The sequence below is a fragment of the Helobdella robusta genome (assembly GCF_000326865.2).
Source record: "Helobdella robusta unplaced genomic scaffold HELROscaffold_3, whole genome shotgun sequence".
Lineage (NCBI taxonomy): Eukaryota > Metazoa > Annelida > Clitellata > Rhynchobdellida > Glossiphoniidae > Helobdella > Helobdella robusta.
This window is the reverse complement of record NW_008704501.1, coordinates 6,209,871-6,233,395: the sequence shown is the minus strand read 5'-3', so window position 1 is coordinate 6,233,395 and position 23,525 is coordinate 6,209,871. Positions and strand designations below refer to the sequence as shown.

General features: G+C 32.4%; 2 protein-coding genes across 2 annotated transcripts; both read right to left on the bottom strand.

The window, feature by feature from the left end:
• Positions 1-3,943: 3,943 nt before the first annotated feature.
• On the bottom strand, positions 3,944-18,373 carry HELRODRAFT_65297 (hypothetical protein; the record flags this gene model as incomplete). Its single annotated transcript, XM_009021521.1, has 12 exons — positions 3,944-4,524; positions 4,823-4,985; positions 5,076-5,183; positions 5,580-5,680; positions 7,452-7,632; positions 9,013-9,158; positions 9,571-9,733; positions 16,561-16,667; positions 17,023-17,110; positions 17,815-17,902; positions 18,030-18,138; positions 18,268-18,373. The coding sequence occupies 12 exons, from the start codon at positions 18,371-18,373 to the stop codon at positions 3,944-3,946; spliced, it is 1,941 nt and encodes a 646-aa protein (XP_009019769.1).
• A 1,489-nt stretch (positions 18,374-19,862) lies between these two features.
• Positions 19,863-23,003, bottom strand: HELRODRAFT_188674 (hypothetical protein; the record flags this gene model as incomplete). Its single annotated transcript, XM_009021520.1, has 6 exons — positions 22,501-23,003; positions 21,500-22,369; positions 21,033-21,245; positions 20,715-20,836; positions 20,356-20,494; positions 19,863-20,210 (listed from the first exon to the last, which is right to left on the bottom strand). Exons 1-6 carry the CDS (start codon positions 22,549-22,551, stop codon positions 19,863-19,865), a joined length of 1,743 nt encoding a protein of 580 aa, XP_009019768.1. The 5' UTR covers positions 22,552-23,003.
• Positions 23,004-23,525: the final 522 nt, after the last annotated feature.

The window sequence follows — 23,525 nt, the reverse complement described above, 5'->3', positions numbered from 1 at the left end:
ATTTTGTAACTTTGCAGTTTAAACAAAAAAAAAAAAAAAAACTAATGTATATACAAATCCCAAAAAATGAACCCGTCATAAAAACAACTCGACTCAACATTTTTGAAAAATTTTAAAAATCGATATACATATATATTTCATATTTATACCACTATACACACACGCGCGCACACACACACACACACACACACACACACACACACACACACACACACACACACACACACACACATATATATATATATATATATATATATATATATATATACATCTGTGTATGTATCTTTATCTATGTGTTATAATAGCTATTTATATATGTCTGTATGTCTGTATATATACACCAAACATTTTTCGTACTATGGAATTTGAAAAAAAACAAAAGAACAAATAAAACCAAAAAGATTGAGGAATAGTTAGAACTAGTTAACAATCAAATATACATATGTACTTTTAAGAGAAACATTGTTGTTTTTTGGCTGACGTTGTTGTTGTTGTTGTTGCCGTGATTGCCTTTTCTTGTTGTACGTTTTAGTGCACATTTGTGTACGTGTGTGTGTGTGTGTACGTCCGTTTGTTGTAAACTAGTTAAATAATCACTTAATTAATTGGTAATTAATTACTTAATTAATTGGTGATTAAATCTTGAAATCGGTATAAAAAAAATTGCAAGAACTTTAATTTTAGAAAAATATATCTCGAATGTCAATTGTGATAATTTTGCAACGAGTAAATCGAAATCAATAACAATAATATTAACAATAATAATATTAATAATAATATTAATTTATTATTAATTATATTAACAAATAAAGTAGACATATCAATCAGATCAGTCCAGCCATTGAATGTTATTGATGTATTGTGGTAGAAGAAATTACACTGGCGCGTGAGAGCAAATCATAAAAAATGGCTTCACAATAAAACAATTCTAGACAGAATAAAAATTTGAAATTCATTTCGACGAACGCAATGGGAAAGTAGTAGTAGTAGTAGTAGTAGTAGTAGTAGTAGTAGTAGTAGTAGTAATAATAATAATAATAATAATAATAATAATAATAATAATAATAATAATAATATTTCAGTAAGAAAAATATGACATAACCTCACAAACATCATCGTTTTCATCATCATCTATTTATCATTTATGTCATCTGTCGTTGTTATTTTCAAATGTTATCATCATTTTTCAACATTCGCCTGTTGCGTTGAACAATCTTACATCAGCATCATCATCACAATATGTCTATGTCAATGTCTCTCTCTCTCTTCCTCTCTCTCTCTTCCTCTCTCTCTCTCCCTCTCTCTCTCTCTCCCGGTTAATCACCGCCGTCATTACAAACATCAGTGTTACAACAAATAGCAACATCATTTTGAAATATAATCTAGATATATTGGCATTGTAAAATGATTAGATATCTATCTAAATACGTTGGCATGTAAATGACATATTGGCATGTGCATCTCTCTCTTCTCTCTCCCTCCCTCCCTCCCTCTTCTCTCGCTTTCCCTCCCTCTCTCTCTCTCTCTTTTTCTCTCTCTCTCTCTCTTTTTCTCTCTCTCTAATCATTTTAAAACGCCAATGTATCTAGATGGATATCTAATTTATTTACAATACAAAAATTTTTACATAAGAAGCTCTTATCTGCGAGATTGATAACCCATCTGACGCTACACTACAATAAACTAGTTAATTCACTGAAACAAAACAACTATATGACTATGTTAAACAGTATTAATAATTATAATATTATTATCACAATTTATATATATATATATATAATGCTAAACTGAATTACTAATATATATATTTGTTATAAAAAAACCATTGATGGAAAAAGAAAGGAAGGTGTGTTTAGGTGCTTGGTTAAGTGCTTCCCAAATTAACAACCTATCAAAAACCGCCTTCATGTGAGGTCCAATTCTAAACGTTATATATATATATATATATATATATATATATATATATGTTGGTAATAGACCATAATTTTCACAATATTCTATAAATTCTACCGAATGTTTGGCGTTAATATGTTTGTAGTTCGTTTTTTCAATTTTAGTTTATTAAAATTCAAAATATTATTATTAAGTTTAACATATATATATATATCCACATACATATATAAAAAGAGATTTTTGTTATTGAAGTGTAACAAACTTTAGATGGAAAGCAACAAAATTTTAAATTACAACTAAATGAAATTGAAGGGAAGAAAAAAAAAACTGAAGACACACACAAAACACATCACGACCACACACTCAAAAACACACACGTACACAGAAACAGAACAGACACGTACATGTTCCCACATACACACACGCACGCACGCACGCATACACACACGTACATATTTATATACATACAAGAAAATGTAGCACAATCCAGTGCGTGTGTTTAGTTGTTTTCATAGGTAGATTGTTTTAAGAATGACTAAGATATGCCAGAACTCTCTTAAGATGATAAGGAGAAATAGAGATTGTATCATCATCATCATCATCATTCTCATCATCATCACCATCCTCACATCCACAACAGCAACAACAGTAAAAACAACAAAAACAAAGGCAATAACAACAACAGCAATAATAATAACGATGATACATTACTGTTGTTGTCTTAATCACTATGTTGTCATATATACATCATAACCACTCCGTTACTTCCATGTCATTATAGCCGTCATCAACGGTAAAACTGGTGATGACTTAATAGTTGTAGTCGTAGTTGTTATTGTGACGTAATAGCTGTTGTTGTTGTTATTATCTATCAGTTAGAGTTCCGCTGATGAAAGTGTTGTCGCTGGTGAGATGCGTTTGGATGAGGATGATGTGCGGGATAGCTGTGGTTGGCAAGGTTATGGCGGAAAAGTTTTTTCTTCTCCACAGATGGCGAATATATCTCCTCGTCGTCATCGTCGTCGTCTCCATCCTCACCGTCGTCATCATCGTCGATGTGCTTGCTAGCCTTGTTCTTGCTCGTAACGTTGTTGTTGTTGCTGTTGCTGCTGATGCTGTTGCTGATGTTATTGCCACAGTAGCTGAGTTTATTGTTTACATCGCTAACACCAACGACATCTTCGTAATCGTCATCGTCATCATCGTCGTCGTCGTTGTTATTCAATGATAAATCAGAAAATTGATAGATGTAGTTGTTGTTACAGTTGTTTAACTTGTAATCATAATTCGTAGAAGTTTTGCCTGCCACTGAAATATTGTTGTTGTTAGTGTTGTTTACATTTACATTGTTATTTACATAGTTACCGTTGTTGTTGTTGTTTACGTTGTTGTTGGCAGCTGCAACGACGCTGTTGAGGTTGCTGCTGTTGCTGCTGCTTTGTTGAGCGAGTCTGGTCATGTGCATCTCGTGAAGTTGTTGCAGACCTTTTTCAAGAACATGTGGATCAATATAGGACTGGGTCTTTACGCTACTATTACTCTGTTGCTGTTGTTGTTGATTTTGTTGTTGTTGCTGTTGAAATTTTTGATGTTGTTGTTGCTGCTGTTGCTGTTGTTGTTCAATGAAATACTTGTAAAAATCTTGCTGCTCTTGAATGAATTTCAACTGTTCATTCTTTTGCTGGTCTAATTTCTGTTGAAGCAACATCTGCTCTTGCTGATGTTTCTGCTGTTGCCAGAGGTTTGGGTCACTATTCAATGCCATTCCATTGTCCAGTGATCTGATATGTTTAAATTGTTGCACTTGCAGAAATTGTTGCTGTTGCTGATAACGTTGTTGCAGTTGTTGATACTGTTGCTGGTATTGTTGTTGTTGTCTCGACATCTGGCTCGGACCATTTGCACTTGCTGCCTCCATCCCAGGCTGCCTACAATTTCATTAACAATTTCACACTAACAATCCAATCAATTTTCAAGCCACCTCTCAAGTTTTTGCAAATTTTTTATTTACTATTACCTTTAAGTGAAGCTAAACAAACATGTGGTTTCATTAAATAGCGTGAAAACTCAAATTCACCAACCACTTGACGAGTCCATTTGCAAGGGCAATTTCATCCTCATAACCGTCTTCATCATCGTCCTCATCTTCATCATCATTATCTGCAACGATAACATTGTTATCATCATCACCACTGTTGTTGTTGTTATCATCATTATCATCCGAAGTGCTGAAATAATCTTCACAGACATCTTCAACTCCGACGACAGCCCCTCCAAACTTCTGCCTGCCGGCATCAAACTGGAGAGGCTGATGAGGATAGGGACGATGTTGTAGATGATGATGATACTGATAAGGATCGTCGTCATCGTCATCTTCATCGTAACATCTCGACGCTAACATCATCATCATCTCCTTATCGACCGATGTCAATGAACTTTTGGGACTGACTCCAGTAAGCCATGGATTCTCGAGACACTGAGCTGCAGTGGCTCTGTAGCGGGGATCGTACTCCAACATGGGGATGAGGAAGTTAGCGAAGGATTGTGCCTCTTGCGGGTTCCAGCCATACTTCTCGACCAGGACCTCGTAAGGTCCCCAGGGCTTCAGGCCGTTTATATGTCGGAGTTCACCTGGTTCGTTATGCAGGGTTTTGTCACTGATTTGTAAAAGTTTTACGCCATAAACATCAACTCAAAAATATTTATATCAAAAATAATTCAAACAACATACAAATGAAACAATGTGCAAACTCTTATCATTCCTACAAACAGCATAAATAGCCAAATGAAAAATCAGACGTAATAATTTTTAAAAAATAATAAAAATAGCAAGCAAGAAAACAGCACATTAAACAGGCAAAGAACCACAGAACGGAATAACAGCAACCGTAAATAACCAAAAAAGAACTCCTCAAAAAATTACACAAACCTCTGCTATTGAAATATTCTCTAGAGTACCTGCCAGCCAGTGCAATGTGGGGCGGGATGGGCCCGAGGAGTTCGATGATGTGCGCTAAGTGGTCTTCATCCCGCGAGTAACCTGGACCTGAGTGCGGCTCAAACAGGTAATCACCTGTTGCTAATTCGAAAGCCTGCAACCAACGAATAAATTATTAATAATAAATAAATTGATTAATGAAAATCCAAACAACACAAATTAGCAACAACAAAAAGTTGCATACCATGCAAGCAGTACTCCAGATGTCAGCTGGGGGTCCATAATCTGCTCCAATGAGCACCTCAAGACATCTGTACTGTCTCGTTTGAATGTCATCAGTGAAGTGATGGTACTGTACGTTAATTAAGTTGGTCAGGTTGTTAGTTGAGTTAGTCAGTCAATCAATCAACCGATCAATCAATCAATCAACCGATCAATCAATCAATCAACCAACCGATCAATCAATCAATCAATCAACCGATCAATCAATCAATCAACCGATCAATCAATCAATCAACCGATCAATCAATCAATCAACCGATCAATCAATCAATCAATCAACCGATCAATCAATCAATCAACCGATCAATCAATCAATCAACCGATCAATCAATCAATCAACCGATCAATCAATCAACCATCAATCAATCAATCAACCATCAATCAATCAATCAATCAACCGATCAATCAATCAACCGATCAATCAATCAACCGATCAATCAATCAATCATTCATTCATAAAACTAACAGTCCAACAAGCGTTTCCAAGATCAGCAATTTTGACAGGTATGTCGAAAACATCTCTCACAGGATCCAGTCTTCTTGATGATGGTGATAGCTGATCAGCTGCTGTTGAAGTTTTCAATCAATCAACCAATCAATCAATCAATCAACCAGATAAGCAAATGATTCATCAATCAGATAAAAGATAAAAAAAATATTTTAACAAATTGAACAATAACAAGAATTACTTCCAACTTGCCAGATGAAAACTCACAATACTACTCATCTGATTACAAGGAGCTTTTAGTAAAAGACAAGTTGGATGAAAAAATTTTAGAAAAAAAAAATAAAACAAAAAAAAAACTTTGATTTTTTAAATCTTCATTATCCTCTAAAGATCTGAACATGGCAGGATCGTCGTCATCATTATCGCCGCCGCCAACACCGCTAATGGCTGCCTGGCTATATTTAGAAGCTAAATCATCGTTGCCATTTTTAGAAACTGCGTAATCACAATCATTGCTATTTTTGGCATCATGGGCGTTACCCTTTGAAGTTGTATCACCGGTGCTATTTTTAGATACTATATCACCGTTGTTGTGCTTGGATACTGTATCATCGTTGTTATTTCTTGAAATGACGTCATCATTAACTTTGGTGTATTTGATTGCATTATTATCACTACCATGGTCTTGGTTTTCCCCATAGCCAGTTGTAGTTTTATTTTTGTTTTTCTTTCTTTTCTTATATTTCTTCTTATTATTATTATTGCTGCCAGAAGCATTATTACTATTATTACCAGTAGTAGCAGCAGCAGTAGTAGTGGCGGTAGTGGTTATAGTTACGGAGATTGTATTTGCAGGGTTAGGGTTAGAATTAGCACTAGTATTTGTATTTGAATTGTTTTTGCCACCCTGCTTAGTATTATTAGCCGATTTTTTATTTTTGTTGTTTTTATTACCGTTGCTGATATTTTTGTTGTTGTTGTTATTTTTTTTGTTAATGTTATTGTCGGTGCTGTTGTTGTTGTTGGCCAGTTTATTAAAATTGTTACAATCATTAGATGTTGATTTGTCGTTTGACTCATTATTAGTTGCGCTAGATAGCATCTTGTTGCTACTTTTGTGCTGTCTGTCAGCTGCTTCAACACCATCCGGTTGGCTTTTTACGGCACGCACATTTGAAGCAACATTATCGCCGTCAACACTTTTGTATTCATTCGTAATGGCGCGACCATCATATAAATTGTGGAACTTTGCCTCTAGTAATCCCTTTTGTTGCTGGTTTTGTTGCACAGCTGTCGCTGTTGCAGCAGCTGTTGTCGCTGCAGCTGCTGTTGCTGATGAAGATTTTTGTTGGAGAGATAAAAAATTTTGTTGGAGGATGTCGCATTCCTGCAGAGGATCATCATCAATATCCTCATCATCATCATCTTCCTCCTCCTCATCGTCAAAACTTTTTAAAGATGCTGGCGAGAATGAAAAAATTAATTTGTATCCACAGTACATGCAGGTAATGGATGTTTGAAAATATTATATCCAGTTAAATTAATCTCTAATCTCACTGCATACATATATCACATATCAAGTACCATATCAAGTTATACAACTATTCATAATCATCATTCATAATGAACAATTGTGTGCATCAATACTAGACCTACTTGAGACATACAGTTACAAACAATTTACTTTTAATTTCAAGCCAAATAAAACCATTACATAGATAGAAACAAACGAGCAAATGTTTTATATTGTTTCTACAGACAGACATCTTTATGTCGACCCACCTACCAAGCTATCTAGCCATTTAAGTATAATAAAATTCAATCCAAATGTCACCATATATGTATAGTTATTATTATTGCTTTTTATCATTACTACTACTTATACAGTACTTCTTCTATTACTACTACAACAACTTCTACAACAACAACAACTACTACTACTATCACAACTACTACTACTACTACTACCATTACTACAATTACTACAATTACTACTACTACTACTACTACTACTACTACTACTACTACTACTACTACTACTACTACTACTACTACTACTACACAACAATAACTATAACCACGACAACAACAACTACTACTACTATTTAAAATGTGAAGAATGTTTCATCATTCCTGATGCAAAAACAAAATAAATAATAATATAAAACAATCAAAATACCAAAAAACATTTACATATATATATACACACATACAGGATGAATTTTGATTTACTGGATAGACGATAAAAATGACAATAACAACGACAACAATAAAAATAACATCAACAGCAATAACAATAATACATAATGAAACAAAGGAATTAAGATAGATAGATAGATAGACAGACAGACAGACAGATAGAGAAAGAAAGAAAGGGCAGAATGGAAGATAAATTACACTGATAACACTAACATATGCTCATTTTATTGTTTTTGATGTAGTTGCCAGGGCCTTTAATCTGGGCACTATCCCCAATGTTGCTATAAATCTTCATGTCATCTGGGAGGAGAGCACTCCACGGTCTGACCTGCTGGTTATTCGTTTTAATGGCAGTTGTTGTTGTTGTTGCTGATGATGATGATGTGGTTGCTGCGGTTGCGGTCGGTGGTTTCTGTTTCCTCAACAGATCATTCTTCAACATTCCTCCAGACGCCAGTAAAATATTCCCAGCACCTTCATCTTCCTCATCATCATCCTCTTCCTCATCATCATCGCCGCCCATATTTTGTGTGCGGCTGTTCTTGAAAGTGTTGGCAGTTGTGTGAATGGATGGGATGCCATTGAATGACTTGGATTTGATGACGGACGTGGATGAGGAGGCAGCCAGGACAAGGGACGTGGAGGAGTTGGAATCGTTCAGAGCGTACATCGACTGCTATTTATACAGGAATAGATGTTCATTTTTCAAGGTTATAACATTTATTTGTTTGTTTGTTTGTTCATTAGTTTCATAATGATAATTTTGTAACGATAGCAAGAGTAGTAACACAATGCGTATGTAGGCTGAATGAACCAGCTAATTTCTGAGTAATATTAATAATATAAAACTTTTTAAAAATTCTTTCAGGTTAAATTCTGACAGTGATTAACCATGCACAGCAAACAACACAAACATCACTGCCATTCACTGAATCACTAAGTAACATAACGCTAAATAATACTATTATTATTACCACTACTACTACTACTAATTATTATTATTGATAGTAACTCTTACTTAATGAAATACATTTTACTACACTTGAAAAAAAATAAAAACCAAAATATAAAAAGCAAAGAGATTTTTTTTGGAAACAGTAAACAGAAAATGTTGCAGGAAACAAATTGTTTGCAACTAAAGAAGTGTATCAAAACACAAAAAGAAGAGAGAGAAAGAGAGAGAGAGAGAGAGAGAGAGAGAGAGAGAGAGAGAGAGATAAAGAGAGAGATAAATAAAAAAACAGAGAGGTACCTGTAATTTTTTCTGTTTCACTTCTTGCATCTGACTCAGTTGTATTTCAACAAGTTTTTCATGCTGCTTTCTCTTCTTTTTCAATTTTTTCTTTTTATTTTTTGACATTTTACCCTCAACTTTCTTCTCCTGCGGAGCTGTGCTGACTTGAATGATGATTTCACATTCGGAAGGATTAAAGTTAAGCATCAAACAAACGCGAACGCGTCACATCAAACAATTACAAAAATCTAACTAAATAAATAGTTAACTAAATAAATAGTATGAAGCTTTCTTTCCATTGAAAAACTAGCTGCGTTTTCTAAAAGTTTTCAAATTCAAATTTCAGTGAATAGAATAACAACTGATAATAATTTTTGTTATAATGAACAAAGTCTAGACGATAAAATATAAAATTTACCAAAAATTTATTGATTATTTTCAAAAGCATCAAATTCAACAAAACTAAAACAAAACATGACAAACGAAAACGAGTAGGCTAAAAAAATCTAAGCCGTGCAATAATTTACAACTGGAGCGCAATTAAATGAATAGAAGAGACACCCAGGCATTACTAACTGGCTGATCCAGGCAATTTCATGCCCAGCTTATGCCACTCAAACGCATCAGAGGCCAGTTTGTGAACGTGCTCTTCGTCAGCGCACAGCAAGATGTTCTCCGGTTTGATGTCAGTGTGAATTATCATGCATTCAGTGTGCAGGTAGTGCAGCCCCTCCAACGTCTGTGTGTGTGTATATGTGTGTGTGTGAATGTGCGTGTATCTGTTTGTAAGTGTATGTGTTTGTACGTGTCTGTGTGTTTTAATGTGCGCATACGTCTGCTTGTTTGTTTGACCCAAGGAGTTTGTGTACATTTCCTGATGAGTATCAATAAATTTGTTTGTGCACTTGTGCCCATGTTTTTAAAATAAGGTTGTGCATATAAAAGAGCTGTTATGAATGTGTTTGTACCTTACTGCACCAGTCATTTTCATGTATCTGAGGTATCTACAATTATGTGGAAGAGAAGAATATATAAACAAAAATTTATGTAAGCACTTTTGAATATACATCAAAAACATTTATTTGTGAACAAATTAAGTTCTATATTTGCATATACACACATACCATATTTATATGCACAAATTCAACAGAAACATACAGTGATGTTGTAACAACAATTATACAGGTCCTAATGCAACATTTAAAATCAGCATCACTTAGTATGTGCCACTGAAGTCATGGCATTCATTTCATTTCATTCAATTTAATCTTTTACATACATATATTCATGTTGGTAGTATTATAAAGAAGTCTCAAGGATAAAAACAGCATTAAATGAATACATCCTCTATCACTCACGCACATACACACACGCACGCATACGAACACACAAACATACAAAGACAACACACACACACACACACACACACAGACATCATATATACTTGCAAACATGAAAAACTTCAACACATAAACAGGAACTGGAATGTGTAAATGTACACACGAGCAAATACAATCATCCCCTTCTTGTTAGTTATTCCCATGGATGTCTATGCAGTATTCAAGCAAGCATTTCACGCGCGCGTGTTTCATAATATAGCCAAGGTTACACCAATTGCATAAACAGTGTTTAATAACATACCTGAGGTTAAATTTAAAATAACTCACAATAATAATAATAATAATAACAACAATAATAATACTACTACTACTAATAATAATAGTTATTTTATATATATATATATATATATACATATTAAATTTTAATATAGATATAATAGTGATTAATGGTAATATTGATTAAAATGAATGATTAATGAAAAAAAAATCATAAATGGATTAAAATATATTTCCAGATGGGTTATTGAGAGATAAGATAAAGAGGAGAGAGATAGAGGAGCTAAGTGAGGTGGTGTAACATTACAAATGTATTTATGTAACTCAATAAAATGTAAACATTGAAAGGAAAACTACTACAAAATTTGATCTTATACACATACAGGCACCCACATGCACACGCACACAAAGAACAAAGAGAGAGTAAGAAAGAGAGAAAGAGAAAGAGAGAAACAAAAACACACATACATACACAATACATCAAACATACCCGAAATTACATGTTCAAACTGCATGCACAATTTACAAAGACAACAAGCAGATATAGACTTGCACACAAATTCCCAAGCACACAAACACACACAGATACACACACAAACACACACACACACACACAGATACACATAATAACAATTACTACCGTCACGAATATTGCCATGTGTAAATTTTAAGAATAACATTATTTAACCTGGTAACATGCAATACAATGCAATCACCAATGGATAGAACAATAGAGGAAAGAAGGTTCTATTTGACTATGTGACAAATTTTTATAGAGGAATGTTAAATTGATTAAGCTGTAAGAACAGCTAATAATAATATATTAGAACCTAAATTAATCATAAACATCTGAACAAACAAACAAACAAATCAATCAATCAATCAACAATCATTCATTAAATCCAAAAGTCAATCAATCAGTAGGTCAGTTAGTCAATCTACTAATCAATCTGTCAATCAATCAACCATTCAAAATTATGTCACCAGATGAAATTAAGATATGTGTAATTATAAATACAATTACAAAAGATCATTTCAATTATATATAAACTCTCTTTCTCTCTCTCTCTCTCTCACACACAGCGCAAAGATAAAAACACACACAAACACACTCACACACACACTCACACACACACACACGTGCACTAACATTCCTTTTCACAGTATAAAATGAAAAAAAAATCAGTAACGCCCCAGTTATCAATGAGTTGATGAATGAGTCAAGAAGATAAAAAATGACTTAAATAATAAGTTAATCATTCATTCAATTAGTAAACTAATTATTCAATTAATTAAAAAATTAACCATGCAATTAATTAGCAAATTACTCATTCAATTAATTATTAGTTTATTCACATGTAGGGACAAAAAGCTAGTAAGGAGATTCAGAAAGTGTTGAACCAAAGATTTAAAATCAATGTAGATAGATACATGTGCATTAGAATGTATATAGTGTGTATGTGTATGTGTGTGTGTGCTATTCAGATGTTGAAAAATGCCTTGAAAGATGTAAATAGAAGATAAAAACCGATAACAGAATGACATACAAACAGATATACTTACAGCTTAATAACTTATAAGATTATAAACATACAGATTGATTGATTGATAGATAGATAGATAGATAGATAGATAGATAGATAGATAGATAGATAGATAGATAGATAGATAGATAGATAGATAGATAGATAGATAGATAGATAGACAGGCAGACAGATAGATACAACAATGCATACAAACGAACAAGTAAACAAATTTATAAGGTAGATTTTTGCAAGGCTTACAAACGAAACAACGCCCAAATTTTTTGAATTGATCTACTAGAGCAACGTCAACAACAATAAGAAATAGATTTACTATGAAACTAGTACTACTACTACTCCCTTGCTCCCGCTCTATCTCTCTTTTGCTCTATCTCTCCTTTTGTCATTCATTCATTCATTTTCTTTCATTCAATCCTTTCTTGTTTCTCATTTAATATTCCTCCATTTCTCATCCAAATTTCAAAATCACGCATGTACACGTTTCAAATTTACGTTATAGACGTTTCTACATTTATAATTAATAGAAAAATAAAGTCGTTGAACTAATTAAGAGACAGCAGATCACAACCGTCATGATCTACTTATTAAAATTAATTTACGTAACATGCACGCACGCACGCACACGTATTTATTTACTTACCTAGCTACTAACAACTAATTTAACTAACTTACTAACATACATACTGCTACTGCAATACTACTAAGCTGTTATACTAATCAGGCAAGACAATGTGAAGTGATGATGTTGAACATTTGCATGCACCCAATAGCAGCAACAATTAAGTTGTGAAAAAGAGATGTACCTGTAAGAGTGTATGTAACCAAGGACAAGCCTTTCTTTCTTTCGTTCATTCATTCTTTAATTCAATAACACTACTACTACTACTACTACTACTACTATTGCCACTACTACTACTGCTAACATTACTAACACTACTACTACCACTGCTATCATAATAAAAGTAATAATACAAGTTACAAAGACGTCATTTATAAGTTACTTCTGTATTTAGTATTATTAAGAGATGTGAATATTATTACTGGTTTGATGCTAATGAGTAATGACACTATGTTTATGGCAATATATATATATATATATATATATATGTATGTATATATATATATATATATATATATGCGTGTGTGTGTGTGTGTGTGTGTGTGTGTGTAGTACTTATGTAGTAGTAGTAGTAGTAGTAGTAGTAGTAGTAGTAGTAGTAGTAGCATCAGCAGCAGTAGTAGTAGCAGTAGCGGCAGTGATAACAGTAACTACTCCATAGCAAGTGTAGTAACACGTAGTAGTATAGTTATCACCAATATGGAGGCTTCACTGATTCACAATTCTCTTACAAAGCATTTTAAAAGAAGTAACTCTTTCATGTTTTTTTAACAGCCTACATAAGTGAGCTAATAACATTTTTTGAAGATGATTTTAAAAACACGGGATCGATTATGATGATGATTGTGGTGACGATGATTGTTATGGCGATGATGATGATGATGAAATAAATAAATAAGTAAATAAATAAATAAATATGCACAAATCAATCAATAAATCTGTTCAATCTTAAAATGTTTATTCAAGTACCCCAAGATAAATTAACTATGTATAACAAACTAACTAACTATATATATATATATATATATAATATATATATAATATATATAATATATATGCATATACCAGCTAAAGAGAATAAAAAAAGATAAAAGAATAAAAACTACAACAACAAAAAATCCAAAATAATAATAATAAAAATAATAATATGACTAGCAAAACAGTTAATAATAATAATAATTATTATTATTATTATAATATAGAAAATAGAGGCAATTCAATCCATTGAATAAGAAATGCTTCAACACTCATTGCTCTACTCTCTAAGTGATCTGATTCAAACAAGCAAACAAAAAAAAACCAACATCATTTTAGTTTTACTTTTTTTGTATTATAACCCATAATTATTATTATTTTTTATTCAACTCATCATTATTAAATAAAAAAAATATTCTTTAAGCTATAATTATTCTCAAAAAAGGTTACAAAAAGTCAATAAATGAGAATTTATTTTTCAGATAGATAGATAGATAGATAGATAGATAGATAGATAGATAGATAGATAGATAGATAGATAGAGAAAGAGAGAGAGACAGACAGGCAGGCAGACAGATAGATAGACAGAAAGAGAGAAAAAAAATCAATAGATATTGTGATTGATGGTTAAATGATGATAAAATCCAGTGATGAATCTAGCTAGAATAATGATGAAAAATGATAATGAGCAGCATATTAGCATATGATGTTTGAAATTACTGATAACACTAGTATAATAATATTTATGCAATTGTCTATTGGAGATAACAAACTTAGACATTTTTTAAAAAAATTATAGTAAAATTTAAGATAAATTTTAAAAATTCAGAAGATATATGGTAGTACTGATGACTATATTTATAACGATGATGACGATGATGACGATGATGACGATGATGAAGATATCATTTCATTTAGGATGATATCATTCACAATGATATCATTTATCACAACACTGATTGACAGAGGAAGGACAATGACTGATGATGAAATGTTTGCATCAAAGGAAAAAGCAACATCAAATTAGTAATTCTACACCACTTTTGTTCCTCTTTTACTGTGCAATGTATCAATATTTGTCCATATAAACATCATAAACAGACACACACACACACACACACACACACACACACACACACACACACACACACACACACACACACACACACACTCATCATACCTACAACACACATACGTGAAGAGAATACAGGATTGCACATCTAGTTTCATGCCATGACCATCTATCCATCCATCCATTCATTCATTCATTCATTCGTCCATATACCTGACCAATTGTTTTTTCAAACATTCAACCAAAAAATCATATTAACGGCTGTCATTAATGTTAACATCATAGCTAACGTAATAAAACTAAGTCAAATGGTTCAAGAATAACAGTAACCTGAAAAAAACACAAATAAACAAAAATAATCAGATAAATAAAATGTGTCAATCTTCTAATCTAACCAAACTAACTCTACATAATTTGCACTGACAATCAGTGTAAAAAAACATAACATTTATGTGCATGATAAAGTTCTTATTCATGTAAGGTTTATAGTTTATAATGATACACATACATACATCAGCCTATACTACGTAACTGTACACACAAACACACCTACTGTAATTGTACATGTGTGTGTGTGTGTGCCTGTGTATGTTTGTGTGTGTGTGAGTGGTGTGTAATGTGTGTGGTGTGTCTATACAATACAGTCAATCAATAGTTACAAACACATCTATCAATAACATTTTATTGAATGAGAGAGAGAGAGAGAGAGAGAGAGAACCAGAAAAAGGAAGAAAAAATTAGAGAAAGATGGAATTGAAAGGGCAAAAAACCCACACATGTACACACACACATACACACACGAACACACACACACACACACGAACACACTCAAATATACATGAATGTATAGAGTATACATATACTAAGTGCAGACAAATTTATGTCCATTTGAGATCTCTGATTTAATAAAAGTGGAATGCCTAATATGATTGTTGCTATAAATAGATGGAAATATATAGGATTTTTGTATCATATGATGATGATGGGACTTACAATAATGAGTAAGAATGTGATAACAATAAAAACATTAATAAATACAGCAAAAAAGGCAATAACAGCAACAACACAGCAACAACACAACAACAACACAGCAACAACACAACAACAACAACAATTAGAAAAGCACAACTCTTATAATTTGTAGAAACAACATCAAAGAACCATCATCTACAGTAGTAATAAATAATGATATGCCCATTCATCATTCTTATAGATGATACAAGCCATACAATTATAATTGATACCATTACTACTCTAATAATTATTCTAATTAAAATTATGATTTAAATTATCATCACCATTATTATTATTATTATTAATAGAATTATAATAATTATTATTATCACCATAACATTTTAAGATTAGTAACCCACAACAAACAATCATCATCGTTCCTCAACAATTATTAATAATACAAATAAATTAAAACTAATAGATTAAATGTGTAGATGAAAAAAACAGCAACACATCAGCAAAAACTTCAACAACAAAAAAACATTAATAAAACATCATCAACAACAACAACACATTAAAAAACACATCAAAAACAACAAAACGTCAACAACAAATCAACAAAAAATAACAAATCATTAACAACAAATCATCATCAACAACAACACATCAACAAAAACAACAAATCATTAATAACAAATCAACAACAACAGCAACACATCAACAAAAACAACAAATCATCAGCAACACAACATCAACATCAACAACAACAACAACAATAGTACTGACCTGCCTAATGATAGATTTCACATTCTCTATGGGAATACCCATGTAATTGGAACGAATTATCAACTTCAGTAAGTTACACCCCAGTACCTCGAAGACCATACAGACATCTGTGTTGTTGCATATGCATAGATATAAAATAAACTAATCAGTCCATAGATATGAAAAAAAACAAATTAAATCAAAATAAACAAATTAAATCCATCCCTAGATTTAAGACCAAATAAGACCCATCTATAGATATAACAATGCATTAATTCCATCCATAGATACAAAAATGAAAACCAAAAAAAAAAATTTGAAATCAAATTGATAATCCAACTAACCAATAAACAGATGGTAATTATAATTACAAGAGGTTTTATATTAAATATCATAATAAAGAGTATAATTAACATCATAATTTATAATTTTAAGTAATAATATAATAGTTATTATGCCAATAATTTTTAAACATAAACTTACGTGTGCCATTGACTCCAGAGATTTTGAAATCGTCCAGCAGTTGCACGGTTTTATTCCTATATGGATGATTACGATTTGTGTCTCGTACCTAGACCAAAGACAAAATAATAATTAATACTTCAAAAGTTGAATTAAATTAAAATAAATATGGGGTTTTTTTGATTTTAAAATCCCTTGACCGACTATTTGTAATAAGGTCAATTTAGTTTAGCACATGGTAGCAAAAGGATAACTTGATATTTGTTTTGTTCATCTAGAAATACTTAAAAATTGATAGATTTTTTTTAAAGATGATTTTTTATAAATTTATAAAAAAAAAACAACATTTAAAAAAAGGATAACGATATTTGTTTTGTTCATCTAGAAATACTTAAAAATTGATAGATTTTTTTTAAAGATGATTTTTTATAAATTTATAAAAAAAACAACTTTGCATCCACTATTTTCAAATCATAAGGCAATAATCCAAAAGCAATACAAAAAGATAATGCTTCACAAGCTGAACAAATTTAATTATCAATTTTTGTGGCTTTCCAAGTATAATAAATAATAACTTAACAATTTTCAAATTCATCAATTTTGAAAATTAGTAATTTTGGGCAATTTATTTTTAATGAATAAGCAAAAGCGAGCTTGGTGTGTACATGATGCGGATTTATCAATCTATGTTTAATAATACCCCAACTAAACGTAAAAGTCTGAATTTATTAATTTAATAAAAATTAAATATATTAATATTTATTGAAAATTTATTAACATTTTTTAGAATAATAAAGCAATTAATTAGCTTACACATCTAAGAAGTTTAATCTCATCAATAGCAGTCTCAGTGTACTGTTGGGCACTTTTGACCACTTTCAAGGCTACAAATCTTTTTAAACTGTCCAACGATGATTAAGAAAACTTTAAAATTATTTTTAAAAACAAGATTTTACTTTAAAAAACCACATAATAAAATATTTAGGTAAGTATAATATAGAAAAAAAAACTTTATTAAAAAAACCTACATTAAATCCCAACAAAGCCAGACAGTAGAAAAATGTCCCCATCCTAACTTCCTGACCACATGGTATTTGCCATTGAAGAGATCCCCTATTTTGACTGGATGGTAGCCACCTGAAATAAATAAAATTAAATATTTCATAAACAATTTTTATTTATTTGATTTGATAAAAGAAAAATTTAAAAAACTGATTAACATCAAATTAAATAAGTTAAAATTATTAATGAACTACGTGATATAACCTTTGCAATAATCTTTACGATCCTCTTGTTCATCATTATCCGATCCCAGTATTTCTTCATCTTCCTCTTCCTCTTTCTCCCCAGAACAAATTTCCTTTTGTCTCATTTCATCCTCCTCATCGCTGTTCCTTCTCTCGAGGACTGGGTCCAACAACACTGGCGGCGGTACGTATGTGGGTTGAGTCGTTTGTTCCTTCTCGGTCTCAGCAACAGGCTGCTGAGACTCATGACTGTTTGTGTTTACTGTGGAACCTACTGTTGCTGCTGTAGTTGTTCCTATTGTCGACTTGTTTGTCAAGCCTTCATTTCTTTAATAATCATAATGTAATCAATTTGATGATAAATTTAAATTTGAAATTAATAAAATAAAAAAATACAGACTTTGGCACTTTTTTATCATCTTTTTCTTTTAATTTATTTTTAGCTTTTGATCGTTTACTTTTGTTTTGCTTGGCCAAAACTGAAATTTAAAATTTAAAAATATAATCGAATTAAATTTATTTAAGTTAAAAAATTAATAAAACGAATAAAATAAATAAAATTAAATATTTAAAAAACCTTTGCGATGAATTTGCGGATTACTAGACATTTTTGCTATTATTGTGGTACTTGGCCAACCGAATCTCATTGGCTGCTGATATCGTCATTTTGTGGACGCGTTCTCATTTTTCTAAGGCGTAATATTACTATCCTGTTGATGAAAAATATTCAAATATACAAATGATATGCTGGTACCGATACTCATCAAGTAATGTCACCAAACATTTAAAACAACATTTATTTTTCATTGGATAACGTTTAATGTAATATAATATTTTTTAAATTATTTTTTATTCTAAACCCATGGAATTTTTGATGCTATTATATATATCTATGAATTTAATACAGTACATTTTGAAACTTAATTCAAGACACAAAAATGCTCAAGCTTAATCGTATAAAATAAATAATTGAAAATATTGAACTAAATAAAAATAAAATGAAAAGATTTTCAATACAAATTTTTAATTCAACATTAAAGAATCATAATTTTATTTTATACATGTATCAACTTCAGCATACATAGAAACAAATTAAATAAAAAAAACTTTTAAAACATCAGACAAGCTAACAATTTATTCACATTTCATAAATGATAAGTAGAACCTGCACTTGGTGGCTTAAAGTTGAGTTTGTTGGATTATTTATTAGATATGATTATTTGTTTTATATATTTTTATAGTTTTGATTTGAAAGGGTAAACTAACGAGCCTACTTTATCAAAGAAATATTGAAACACCTGATATCATTTTAGGAAAGTTAGTAGTGGGAAGAAAATAGAAGAACGGTGTGCAAGAATAATGATGATGCGTGAACAGTGAAAGATGTTAACGCCTGTCACTGTTAATAAAGAATCTAGTGGGACTATCAACTGGTTAAGTCGAAGATTTCGAAAAATATTGCCACCGTCAAATAGATGCATTTGTCAAAAATACATGAAACATATTTCAAACACGCTTCTAAAATTGTAGGAAAAACTCCATTAAGCCAATTAACAACGTTAACAAAAACATACTCGATAAATAATTTTTGAATTACTAAAAATAGAAAAAAATTCACAAAACAATTTCTTTAAAATGTCCTTTGAAAGGATCATCGTTTTCTAAATCCTTAACTTTCTGTCGAATAATTGTAACCGTTCTATGAACATTTGTAATCAACTCGTCTCGATAGGGCACAATTGCTTTATTTTCGCTTGCCTGTTTCAGAAGCCCTGTACACTCGCTCGTAGGCAGATGACATTTTTTGTAATGTTGATTGACTGCCAACGTCATGTCAACGTCCAACATTTTCATTGTCTCGTACTTCTTAGTGTAACTCCAGCAAAAGTGGTTGTGCATTACGACGCACGTCTGTGGATCTGTTAGGCTCTTCGTTGAGTAGCCGAAAACAGAAACCGGTACCTATGGAATGATGTATTTAATGTTGGATTTGATTACTCTTTTAAAAACAATATTACAAGTTATTGGTCAAAAAATGCTCAGATGATTATCTATTCAGCAATAGTTTTGCATTGATCCGATAAAAGGGTTAATAAAATATACAAACACTTTGTCGATATTTTAAGAATGTAAACTCTGATAGTTCCCTCTGGTCAGGTGGCAGGTCAGTGAAGAAATAATGATTCCTGAAGAGGTAGAGACGTGGGTCGTTGCCGTGTTTCTCCTTAATCATCTGCACTAAACTACTGTTCAATCGAGATACAGGTTTTACGGGAAATAATACAACTCATCCATGAAATTTTACAACATTTTCAAAATGTTTTACATTTCAGAAACATTTTGCAACATCTTTAATTAAACATGTTTTATTTGTCTTATTAGAAATATAGAAATATAACAAAGAAAGTAGATAAAAAAAACCAAGTAAAATTAATGTTCAGTTAAACGATGTTATAAAATTACTACCTGAAGTTGTTGAGGGTTTGAGAGGTGCTTGTTTTCTTTAAGGGCAGTATAACTTCATCTACATCGTATACCAGTAGGTAACGATGAGTAAACATGTGTCTATACATACAATCGTTTATAACCTAAATTAAATATAGATTTCTAGAAGAACTGTTTCAAGTGTTTACATTTTAAAATAGCTCATTATCAGGGTTATCCATTCTGAATATTCATATAATTTAAAAATCGTCATATACCTGACAACTACATACCGATAAAAATAACAATATAAGGCATTTATAGGATGGATAAAAGATATATTATTACAAAAAAGCCAACCGGTGATCCATGGAGCATATATTGTTGAGGCCCGTTCGGAATGTAGTCAGACCTCCTCAAGTCGACCAGACCTTCCTCGGCATAGTGCTTCAGTACAGCCATCGCGGGCTCGTCAATTTCCATGTCATAAAAGCCAATGACATCGACACCCAGTATCTTCTGCAGTTCCATCCATTCTACCAGATGTACTGGGTCTATGGCGCCGTATCCAATCTGGTTGGTGCGTGAACAGGAAATACATGTTTATCAACTTTTATCATTCAATTGAAACAAAAATTTTGAAGCATAAAATGTCGAAATGTCAACAATTTTAAACTGAACGGTATTAGTTTGTTACTTTAATTACAAATGACCGGATAAAATATTAATTTTTGTTAGTTTTTGATCAACCGAGCTATTAGCCAGATTAGAATTCATATTTCAGTTGCGACCGACAGTTCATCCGTTCTGCCATCTTATCAACTGACCTGCACGCAGAGCGCGAATTCTTTCTGGACTTTCGGCTTCTCTGGTACTTCGATAGGCATGCAGGACGCCACTTTTTCAGCCTCCTCGCTGCCTGCCAATAACGTTAGCCAGCTTGGGATGAGATCTTCCACCTCGGCAATCAACGAACCGTTCACGTTGGGCAGCTCTAAAAGTTGTTCGACTGTCGGTAGAGGGCAGGTGAATAAATATTCACGAACCAATTTATAATTCAACTGCCAGCCCATCCCCATTTTTCTGATGGGATTTTTCTCGACTTGCACGTCGATGAAGGCATCCTGATGGTTGTGTTTACTTCCGCTTTCGTCATCATCCTCGGAATCTCTGCTTTTTAAATTTCCGTTCTGATCGAGTGGGTAATAAAATCTGCAGATGAGGTTGGGCTGGTGGGCCATGTTTTCGATGATGGTCGACATGGCTATGACCCTGATGACTGGATCGCTCTGCAGAGACTCTCGATCGTCGAAAAATGCCGTGTAGGCGAAGAGGAACATGCCGCGTGCTCCGAAATCGAACCACCTGCCATCATCTCTCAGCCGACCATGCTTTGGTCTCTTGCACGGAGATTCGGGAGGGATCGGTCTAGAACGCCGTTTCTCTTCTATTTGGAATGTCGTGGTTTGGTACTGGGGCGTGGTTGTTGGTAGTAGGTTATTTGCAAGCGGGTTGAGTTTGTTGTTGTTGAGTAGTGCCTGCTTTTCTTCTTCACTCAGTGGATTGGTCAGTTGGGTGGTCAGTTGAGAGTTGAATCCATATTTAACGCTCCACAGTGACTGACTTGATTGATAGCGGGTGAAGTAGATGAGGATGTTGAAAGCGAGGACCAGCAAGAAGAAGCAAACAAATATTTCCTGCGTGCATGTTGTGTTATTATGGATGATATCAATGTTGTTGCAAGATGGTTTTGAAATCAATCGATATTTAAATTTTAATTTGGAGTTTCATTCGTCACTAAGTTTGTAAAAAATGAACGCAAACTAACTTTCAGTGAGAGTTCACCGGCCGGTTTCATCAGCATCCTCCTCAGGAACATATCCGCTGCTGCAGTAGCGATCAGGTCGACAAAAATTTCAGCGACAAAAAAATCATCCCAAAACACCAACCAAACATAGTAACCATATATCCCATTCAACCACAAACATTCATTTAGCAACACGTGGAGTTAATGCATAAGTAACAACATTAACCTGATATCCTATGGAGAAAATATTGTTGAAAGTAACATGTAGCGTATATGTTTCTCAAGAACGTAGCTTTATCTCCAATGATAACAATCCGTGAAACTTAAAACAATCATTTCAACAACAATAAACTCAACTCGGTTATCGCCAATAGCATCACACAAATATGTTTAAAGAATGAAAAATAAATATTTACAATTAAATTGACGTAGATACGAAATAAATTATGAAATAATAATAATAACGAAATAATAATAATAATATGAAAATGATAGTAATAACATGGTTTTTCGTTGAAAATGTCGTGCCTTTAATAAATCGTGCGAGCGTACCTGTGTTATGGTTCGTTCGTCCGTTCGTTCATACATTCATTTGTTCATTCGTTCGCCTAAAACTTCAGTCAACCATTATATTCTATTGTTAGCAGTCTAATCAACTCCTATATATAATATGTATTATATATAATTATATTATGGATCTATATACAACACATATGCATACTTACTAGTCAATGTCTTTAATGATATACAAACATAAATAGGTCCATTTAACATTAGGTAATAGGTAAGGTATATTTATGTATATATATATATATATGTATGTATATATATATATTGTTACAGACGTGAAGGCAAGATAAGAATTGGTAATTAGAAATTAAAGTGAAGCGCTTGATAATTTAATTAAGAGGCGGAGCCAATAAAAACCGTATTGTAAAATGTCGATGATTGTAAAAGAAAGCGAGGTATAAATAGACCGACAACAAGAACGATAAGGAGAGAGAAAGGGAGAATCGAAAAAGAAGAGAGAGATTAGAGAGAGAAGT